Source organism: Lipotes vexillifer, unplaced genomic scaffold (genome assembly GCF_000442215.2).
Source record: "Lipotes vexillifer unplaced genomic scaffold, Lipotes_vexillifer_v1.1 scaffold173, whole genome shotgun sequence".
Lineage (NCBI taxonomy): Eukaryota > Metazoa > Chordata > Mammalia > Artiodactyla > Lipotidae > Lipotes > Lipotes vexillifer.
The window spans coordinates 1,051,857-1,062,856 of NW_006770924.1; the positions used below are offsets into that span (position 1 = coordinate 1,051,857).

Below are 11,000 nucleotides of genomic sequence, written 5' to 3' on the forward strand. Positions count from 1 at the left end.
CTTTCCCTAAAGAGGTAACCATTCTTCTGACTTTGGTGATAACCATTTCCTTGGTAGCAATGCATGCATCCCTAATAAACATAGTTTTATCTTGCCTATTTTTTAAACTTTACGTAAGCAGAATTCTACTGTTTGTTTCTTTTGTGACTTGCTTCTTTTATTCAACGTTATGCTTGTGAGTCACTCTTGTTACACAGCTGTCGTTCATTTGTTTTATTGCTATAGGTGAAATAAATTGCATGAGTATACCACAATGTATTTATTCATTCCACTGTTAATTGTCATTTGGGTTATTTGCAATTCATGGGTTTCATGAAGAGTGCTGCCATGACCGTACTTATATGTCTCTCCAGGTGTTTGTGTGCAAAAGTATCTCTATATAATCAGGAATGGAATTACTGGGCTGTGTAATATATGTTATCAGCAGCTCAACTAGATAAATGCCAAAATGCGTTCCAAGGTTATGGTTCCCATTTACACACTCATCAGTAGCCTGTGATTTTTACCATCATTCCACATCTTTGCTAAAATTTGATACTGATAAAATGTATTGCCATTTTGGTGGTTTTGTATTGATATCTCATTGTAGTATGAATTTGCGTTTTTCTAATTACTAAAGAGGTTGAGCAACTCACTATCGGCTGTCTAGATTTTCTCTTTTCTGAAAGACCTATTCATCTCTTTTGCTTATTTTTGTGTGAGGTTGTCGTGCATTGATCTTTTGATTGTAATAATAAATCCATAAGTCAAAATAATTAACCCCTATATCTAATCCATTCTCTCGAATTACTCTGCTGTTTGGCATATAGCTCTCTTCTAAATAAATTCTTGCCAGGAAATTGAAATTTTTTGGATGAACTGTTTGATTAGAAGTTCAGTATGTAACTATCTCTAGGCTTCCTAAACAGTTGCAGATTTTTGTAATGCTTCTTATTTCCAAGATATTTTTAAACTATAACTGTGAAAAGTATCTAGTATTCTTTTTAGAATTCTAGAATAGACTCCATATGGTACTGAAGGTGTTTTACTTTTGAGGCATATTCCTAATTCCCTGTACTTCATTCTTTTCTTCTGTAATATCTGTTCCAGTTTCAGTATAAGTAAAGCAAAGAAACTTATCTTTGCTACATATGATACTCAGTAATTTTCAAAAATTTTTACTCATAATATTTTGTTCATCTAATGCTTATTTAACAAACTTTTATTCTATATTATTAATATATTGCTTTGAATCAAATTTAAATATTTGTGCTTATTTTCTGTCCTTTATTAGTCTTAATTTGTTCTTAGACATCTTTATTTTATCCTACCAATTTTGAAATGGTTGTTATCAGTCATCATAACATTTTCTGAGTGTTCAAAATGAAGTCATGAGATGTGTGTTATACTCCAGATTACTAATGCAAAAGAGTAGGAAAAAAATACATAGTCTAATTTATTTCACTGGATAAGACAAAATAAAGTATACTTATTATACTTGGACCAAAAATTATCTGTTAGGAGAGTAAAATGAGTAAATAGAGGAAAATCCAGTATCTAGTTGATCTTCTATCTCAGAAATTTAGTGAAGATGATTTTGTAGATTCGTGTTATCTGTGGTAAAAGGGGATTGTAGTTATTGAGTCTTAGGTTATACCTATATATTACATCCACAGCCTGCAAAGAAAGCCTTAGATAATCACACTAGAATGTATGTGGCCTACATCCTTGAGCAGAAGAATTTCTTGTTAATTTGTAAGAGTTCACTGTAAGACACACACACACAATATTATGCTAACAGTTTCACACAAAAGCTTATTTGTGTTCAATAAATGTAGCAGTGAAAACACATAACCGTTCATAGTCAGCTTTCCAAAAAGGGTTTCACAAGGTTCAATAGAATGATAAAAATAGAGACCTGAGCAAAGAGGAAATTTAGTAATGAAAGGCTGGGATAAAATGGGAACACAGTTGTAAGAGTTGGTTACAGACTCCTGAGCTTTTTGTGTAGGTGAACAGAAACAGTCAGCACTAAGATTTCCAGTGCCCATCACTCTCTCAGGAAAACACAGCGTCCTGGCCTTCAGGTGCCTTTTTACACAGAGGTGTGTTATGGTAGACAACATTCTGCAAACCCCTGAGGAGCATTCACATGAATTCAAAATGTAGATGTCGTCATATCCTAGTGTCAGCCTCAAGATTCAGAGAACTTTGTTTCCTGATTCTAACACACACCCAGTGCAGGATGCCTCCTGTACCATCCCTGCTACTTGATCATCTGAACTGTGATCAAAGACCTCTTGTGAGGGGAATTGTACCACCTTTGGGGTTATCAGTTTTTGAAATTATGGACATTTGACTCTTCACTCCAAAAGGAAAGACCTCATGAGCTTGCCCTCATGGCTCCAATCTTTAGTTTTATGATATAATATTAATATATAAATATAATAAAATGTAACTATTAGCCAAATTTGCTTCAGAGTATAAAGACAGTAGTAATTTAGGTTAATACAAGTTTGTTACAACACCATTAGTTTTGGGTCTAGCTTTTGGGACCAGAAGTCTAAACCTGAGACGTCTAACTTTACTTGTACTTGGCAGAGTCCTGAAGAGGTTCACAGGCCTCTCGCTTGTCTGCGTGGTCCTTCTCCTCTTCAGGTCACATTTTCTCTTCCTGTTTCATCCGCTGTGCCTCCTGTGTTCTCGGCTAAGCTTTGAGCTCATTGTCCTTGTTCTTGCTCCTGAAATCCTTTGCTCACCCTTTCATCCTCTCTTGAATGGATGCACCTGTGTTCGTTCCTGTTAATGTGCCACCCACAACTGGACATGTCCCAAGGCACCTGAAGAAAAGGCGTACACTCACTTGTCCCCTTCTTCCTATCACTTTAAATGCTGATATCAATACAGCATAGCATCACCTTGGCTTTGCAGCAGACTTGTTTCACTCATGGTTCACTCATTCTGCTCTTGAGTCTGAATGAAGTACCTAAATCTTCTCCCCTGTGTGCTGCTGAGCTAAACTAAAATACAAAACCCTACGTTTATCCCTGGTGTTTTCCTCTCATTAGAGGCAGCTCATCACTGCAGTGTAGCAGTGGTTTTTGTATTTGAATTTCATCACCTGGTAAATACAGTATTCTTACTCACTGAAGAATTTGAACATGCCTTGTATATTATTATTTACATTATGGCTAAAGTTTTTGGTTAGGGCTGGGCCAAGATCAGAGCTCTCTGGCATTACATTAGAAACCTCTGTAGGTTGGTATATTTTGTTCAGCTATTTACAGATTGTCAGAGTCAGCAGTTGACCTTGTGCCAGCCCCATTTCTATGCTGATTATACCATAGGGGACTTCTAGCACCATACGTGCCTCACCAGAGTCTAGACACACTGCATTTCCACGGTTACAGTGCCAAAGAGAAATTAAACCAGCTTAACGTGACTTTTCTTTGGCGTGCCCCTTTTTGGTTCTCACAGATCATCTCTTGGATAAAATCCTTGTAAGAATCTCACCCACGATCTATGTCTAGCTCTCTAGTTTGTAACGTGAAGAGAGTCTACTTTCTTCTTTCCAAAAACAGCAATGGCATTTTCCTGCTTCCAGTTTTCTGGCACCTCTTCCATTCTCTGTGATTCTCCAAAGAGCCAGAATGGTTCGGCAACTTATTTGTAAGTTTCCTCAGGTCCCTAAAATGTAATTGCCCAACTCGGGCAAATTGAGATCATCGAGGGAAGCACAAGGCCTAATTTCTCACCCTCTCTTTGCTATATAAGTACCTATTGCTTTTTTTTTTAATTTGCTAATGGAGATAGGTAATAATATTCTGTGACTTTAGACTTAGCTTGATTCCTTCAACTCCTCAAACTGTCATGAGAACTACAAGTAAGTGAACAGAATACTTGAATAGGTGTATAGCTTGTCAGTATTATGGCATCCCTCCTCTGTCCCATGTTGGTAATGGTATTTGGGGACTGTTCCAGAGATGAGGTGTAGAGAAGTGTCGCGTCCTCAGTTATGCCTGGATACCCTGGTCATCATTCTGTATCCCATAGGTGTGATTGCCTGCAGTGTCTCCTAGTCTTTGAGGAATCTGAGAATAAAAACATCATACCTACCTATGAAAGTCTCCTCTCTTGCTGAATAGTAGTTTCTTGTACAAATTTATAACCTCTTCACCACCTCTTCCTATCAGCTTCAGCACTGTTATTCCATCACTTGTATCTTGCTATACTTTGCCTTGATCTGATTCATATTTTGCTGCCTCAGCTAGATGATGAGCCACTAATGGTCAGTGACCTTGCTTTATGCCTGTATTCCCTTATCACCCTGCATATTACATGGGCAAAGTGGTATTCAGAAACTGCTCATCTGTTGTCATAGATCTGGACAGTCATCAAAAAATAAATAGTATGAAATTAAGTATGGTATACTCACAGTGATGTAATATAATTACAAAAATATAATTTAGTATCTTTCTTTAAACAGTAAGGATCCTCCTATTTTTAGTAGAGAATAATTACTTCCCCAGTGATGTTTCTGTTTCTCTCTTTTTCAATTTCTCTTTGTTCACTGAAATTTTGCTTCTCTTTTTCTTACACATTGGTTATTTCATGGTATACTCTTGATATTTAAAACTTTTGTTTCTTGGCGTTATTTGTTTCACTGTTACATAGTAACATTTTTGTTCTTTGCAACCCACCTGCTTATTTTAAGGTGTGTAGTTTTTCAATGGCATAGAGTGCTTTCATATCTTTACTAGCCTTAAATGCAAAGCTAAGATCTTTGTGGGGCACTTTTTTCTTCATAGACCTTAAATCTTGTGCATAATGAGCACTGGTTGAATACAGTTATTTTATCCAGTTGATGATATTTTAAGTGTACTGTTTTATATCTCAACACAACATACATACTAAAGAATAACGATTGCCATAAAAATCATTCCATGGTGTTGTATGAAGAATTAGTAAGCCATTTTTGTAAGTGAGGAAAGGGTGGCTCATGTTCAAGGCACTTAGGTTTTGATCCTGGAGCCACTTACTCCTCTCACTTGTCCTTGAGGAGACTCTCCTCCTTGCAGATGAGGCTGCACCCCAGCCTTGAGCCCCACAGAAACGGGTGATAAAGAATTCACCTGCTAGACAGTAGTTAAGAATCTGCCTGCAATGTAGGGGACACGAGTTTGATCCCTAGTCTGGGAAGATCCCACATGCCGCAGAGCAACTAAGCCCGTGCGCCACAACTGCTGAGCCTGTGCTCTAGAGCCCACGAGCCACAACTACTGAGCCCATGTGCCACAACTACTGAAGCCCGCACACCTGGAGCCTGTGCTCCGCAACAAGAGAAGCCACCGCAATGAGAAGCCCACGCACCGCAATGAAGATTATCCCCCGCTCGCCGCAACTAGAGAAAGCTCGCATGCAGCAACAAAGACCCAACACAGCCAAAAGTAAATAAATAAAAATAAATTAATTAAAAAAAAAAAAAAAGAATTTACCTGCTAGAGCTGGCGTGAGAACTCCTCATGGAGAGTCCCATTGGGGGAAAATGCTCAAACTCATCAGACCCATTGTCTATTTCTAATATTGTAGGAATAAAGCAACCACTGGTGGCAACCTGGAACCTAACCCCATCTTCACTAATGTGGAAGTCAGGAGAGTAAAGAATGAGATGGAGGCTCAGGTGATATGTTCATCTTCCCCTGTCTTATAGATTATGAGTTTGGAAGTAAACAGCAAGCAGATACTGACATTTGAGGGAATGCGGAAAAAATCCCCAGGTCATCCTACAGAAATGAACATTGTGGAAGTTGATAAGAAATCAAAATACAACAGTAGAGTCATTTTTAGGAGAAAGCTAAAAGAGGAATGTCAGAAACAGAATTTATGGTCTCAAATGTCCATCTACAAGTACACAGGGTAATGCATTGAACAAATAAGGTCTCCTGAGCATCATAGCACTTGGTCAGATTTGTCTAATGACTGTAATGAGACATGGAAGAGACAGTCAGTCCTTCATTCATGTATTCAATTATTTGGAAAACATTGAGTATCTATTTTTATATGCCAAGCACTAGGCCAGTCTCATGGTATGGTAGACTCTACTCTTGAGGAAACAGGCAGAGAGACTGACAGGTAAACAAGTTATTAAAATATTTACAACATTTTAGGTTACACCTTTTCCACATCTTTTGCAAATTTATACAAAGTCCACATCAGATCAGTAAGTTTCCCGGCAAACATACCACTCTCAGTATGTGTTTATCTTAGGAGAGGCACCTCATCTCCTGCCAAGAACCCATTCTTTTGTCACAAGCTATGGTCCTGAAAAGTAAATTCTCTTTCAACACCAGCTCCATAGCCATTGTCATCTTTGCATAATCAGATTCCTCTAAGGAAACCAAGCTAGCTATAATGCTCCACCAATGTTATCTTTATTGCTGGTTATTAATGCCTTGCATTTCTTTTAAATACAGCAGAATTTTGCTTATTTTCAAGCCTTTCATAAGTTTTAACCCCTTTTTCTCCTGTTGAATAAGCCTCTTCTATAATCATAAAGCATTTGCGCGTTCGTAGGTGTCTTCCTGTGCGTACACTTCTCTGAAAACTGACCCGTATAGCAATCTAGAGTGTTATTATTTTGTTCGTGATAAGAAAATCATATTTACTTAATGGTTAACTGTTTAGAAAATTCAGCGATTTTATAACATCTGACAGCCTTAGTGTCCTCAGTATATTTTTGAGTCCTCTTCCCTAACCCTTTTCACATCATTTTTTACTATGATGTTTTTTAAGTATTTTCTCAGTGTTTATTATTATCATTCTCATTCTGTTGTTATTTTTTAGTATCTGGTAGTACGAGCTATACTTTGGCCCTAGATGTTGCCTTTTAGAAATCAGATATTAGCCGTGTGGTGTTGTGATCGTGGTGTGTAGAATCTTTAGTAGCTCCTAGGAACCATCTGCAAACGCTCAGCCCCTGCCTGTTCCTGCCCAGGAGCGGAGGAGAAAGTGTTAACCCTTTGCCTGCTTGATTGCAGGAGGAATGCCAGCTCCTGAGCAGGCCTCATTGGTGGAGGAGGGGCAACCACAGACCCGCCAGGAAGCTGCCCCCACTGGCCCAGGCATGGAACCCGAGACCACAGCCACCACTATTCTAGCTTCCGTGAAGGAGCAGGTACATCCTCTGATTTTAGACTTTGCAATTAATTATTTCTTCAATGCCTTTAAAAATTAATCTTTGGATGTGTTTTCAATTTGTCTAACGTCCTTGACGCCTTCACGTTTTCTAATTATAAGGTGTTTACATCCCTGAATACATTGGGATGACTGGCAGGTAGAGCCGCTCCAGGTGCCAGTCAGAATCGGAACATGCAGGATACTTGTGCGTCTGCAAGTAAGGACAATATCGGTGGTCATCGGTGTCTCTTGTCTCACTCACCTTGCAGAGTGTGTGCATGCACGCCAAGCTTCATAACGCGTGTTTCACATCACTGACTTTTCTGTCAGGACTCGCAACTTGAGGCCTGTGATATCCTTAGATCTGTTGAACGTTTTAACATAGGTATTACATAGGGCTGTCTCAGTGATATTTGGATAAAAGGCTCTATTTGTTGTGTTTGTCTGAATCAGAGTATACTCATTTTGTGAGCTAATGTTCTAAAACTTGTCACACTGTGCCAGTTTGCTTAAATGTCCTGTTTATGTTGATTTTTTTAAAGGCACTTAATACTATTTATCCTTCAAACCCAAGTAGCCTTCTAAATTAGATTTTTATCTGGTGGGCTTAGAGGAATTGGGATTACTGGTTTTAATTGTTTAAGATTTAAAAGCTTAATAAGGTGAGTGTAGATGTAAAGCTCCAGGGAGACTTTTCTGCCCCCTCCCTCAGAAAACAAACAAGCAGACAAAAAGTATATGCCCTCCGTGAGGGTTATTTTGTTGGAGATAATCTAATAGTAAAATCCTCTTTTTAAATCTTATGATTAAGTGACTGGTCTTTTTTTCTCAAGAGATACAAGCTAGATGTTGAATATACGCTAGAATTATTTTTTGAAAAATCAGTATCAGCAGCTCAAATGACTAATGATGACAAAGAATGAAGGCATGTTGCAAACTTCATTATTTTACTGTTTGCTGTAACTTAAAGCTGAGTATGTGTATGAAAGATTGCTCTAGAACTAGGAGATGTGTCTGCCATTAGAGCTGTACTTTCAAGAAAAAAGTGATTCCACAACTTACCCTAGTAGCAAGATGTCAAAATATTTTTTCATTCCTCACAGAAATTTGAAGTGTTTAAACATTTCACAAACTAGGAATTTGAGAAGACACAAGAAAATTAGAGTCAGTACTGTTTCTGTTTTCCACTAAACTATAGATTATCTAAGCTTCTGTCACCTTTAGGGGGGGAAAAAGGACTCTTTCTTCATAGTTGTTGAGATTTGACCCAAGGAGCTATAAAATGAAAAGGCTCTGATTTATTTGCGGCTCTTAGCTTATACTGCGTTTTGGTGAAACATGATGGTAAATTTATCAAAATGCCCAGAACTAACTTAAAACCAGAAACTGTGTTCAGTAGGCACAGCAACAGGAACTTTTGTGTTTGTACCTTGAAACCAGATAACCCTGCATGTTGAAAATTGGAAACCTATCATGATTTTTGCCCTGTAATTCCTTGACGGCCTCAGATGACTTCAAAATTTTATCTTTTGGCAGAGAATAGTATTCTGAATGGGTGTTTTGTGGGAGAAAGCAAAAGGGGTTCTGGTTTCTCGAGGTAACCAAAAAAAAAATACAGATATTTGTTATTTGTTAGAATTACCATATGCCTCCCACTTTATTTAGTTAGTGGGAAGAGATACTCATCTATTCTTGTTCTAAGAATTTGAGTCCACTAATATACATTTACAGTTTTCATTCTTAATTTCTTTTAAGATTGTCAGTGTTCATTACTCAGTGCTTTAATCATTCAACCCAAGACACCATATCTATCTCTTGTTCCAAGATGTTTGCCTGATTTTAAATAGCTAACTCTAGTTCCCATAGGATTTTTGTGGTACCAGGCAAGATACTCTAAATTCTCCATAGTAAAAATTTCTTAGACTTTCCTGAAATATGTCACTCGTTTTTGTCTGTCAAATGAGAGCACAGAAAAGTTAGCTAGGAATAAGAAAGTTAATTACTATTTACCTTATATATTTGATTTTAAAATACTAGTCAGAATAATCAATTCTTAGTTGCATTAGACTCAAATGGAATAGTTAATTTTAGATTATGTCCTTGGTCATGTTTTGTATCAAAAGAGCAATATTCTTGGGTGGGATGTATAATTATAGGAGAAAAAAAAAAGGGTGCCTCATTTTCATAGCCATGAGGTGATAGGATCAGCTCTGCTGATCTCAAGGAACAGACCTTGTTTGGTAGCAGCCATCTCTCAGGAAGGATGTTTCGTTCGGGTACAGAGACCCCTTTAGTGCAAGGGGGGAAGTGGCTGGGTTCCCATCATGGCTCTACTACTTATTGTGTGATCTTGGGAAAATTATTAACCTCTCTGTGCCTCAGTTTCTCATCTATAAAATGAGGATAATAATAGTTATTGAAAACATTAAATTAACCTGTGCAAAATTTTTATACTGCCTGGCACTTAGTAAATGCTCATAGTAAAGGCTAATATTACTATTATCATCATCCCTGCATAAGAAGAAAATGCCCTCCTTAAGAGAAGCTGGTGGTTTTACTTTTAAATATGTATCTACAGGGATTGAGTGACACTTCCTTCAGGACACTTATGAAGACAAAAACTTTCTGAATATTGAGCCATGTTTATGTTGCGACAGTATTTACTTCTGCATGACATTAAACTTTCCAAACTTCACCATACTGGTCTCACCAGTTAAAACAGCTTTATGTATTTATTATAAGAAATGGAGCATGTGAAAATAAATTTTATTAGCATGCTAATGCAGTACAACCCCAAACATAATGTCAAGACACTTGGTTAAAGAAGTGGAAAGTAATATATTTCAACGTGCAATTGAATTTTGAGAGGAGGAGTCTGTGTTCTTCTTGTAAATTATATCCAAGCCACTAAAATACCTCACATGAATTCCCCCTGGGTAATTCATTGTAAGTAGTAGGGAAGGGAAGTGACCAGTAGCAGTCCTGTTAACAAATCATTAGTCTGTTAATATCTGATATTGGATTTAGAATGTCATAGGAACAATGAAATCTTCCTCTACTGGGCCACACTTTCCCTAGGATCCTCCTGTGCCGGAAGCTGTTCCTTATTTCTTGACAAAATGCTGAGATTCATATTCTCTCTCTTTTATGAAGTGATGACCTTTCACATTGATGTCAGTCACATAGATGCATTATATGTGCAGTTATAGAAAAAGTCCTTGCTCTTTTGCATATAGAAAGAAGGAACCTACTTCTGTTCAAGTGCTACCTCTTTCATGAAGCCATGTTCACCCCAGCCTGAAGTCAACTCTCTCCTGATCTTCTTTAGCACTTTATACCACTGCTGTGGCTCTTATCATATGCTCCTTTGGATGATGTAATAAAAACCTACCTAAGGATAGGGCTGTGTTTTATATGTTGCTTCACACACATGTTACAGGCCACTCCTCGCCTGGGCCCTTGAATATACTAGAGCTGCAGTAAATGATTGTTCAAGGAAGGAGTAGATAAATAATGCTGACTATCAGATCACTTTGTCACCAACTGGCTGTTTTGTGAGGATAATGGAATCTGTTGCCACATTCATAGCAACATTACTAAGTAAGAGAATCTCACAGAGAGCACTTAGAAAACTAGTTACCCAGCTGTACATTCTTGTCTTTAAGACAATTTGAATTGCACTATATCCTATTGGTTTAGAAATTAAATCTGATCTCTGCATGGAGCAAACAAAAATTTTATTTTATATGGATGGTCAAATAATGGCATAGGTGTTTTGTAAATATGAAATAAATTTATATTCCATCTTCCATCTGTCCAACTTAGTTGAAAATTAAGTGTAGGGA

General features: G+C 37.6%; 1 protein-coding gene across 4 annotated transcripts in view; it reads left to right on the top strand.

The window, feature by feature from the left end:
• Positions 1-11,000, top strand: part of PKP4 (plakophilin 4) — a 254,066-nt gene that overhangs the window by 75,755 nt on the left and 167,311 nt on the right. For 2 of the 4 annotated variants that reach the window (XM_007446452.1, XM_007446454.1), the window contains exon 2: positions 7,017-7,153. In XM_007446452.1, the coding sequence (XP_007446514.1) occupies positions 7,022-7,153 (132 nt within the window). In that variant the 5' untranslated portion in view covers positions 7,017-7,021. Of the gene's footprint in view, positions 1-7,016; positions 7,154-11,000 lie in introns of those variants that run through there. The other 2 variants (XM_007446451.1, XM_007446453.1) reach the window with 1 other exon arrangement.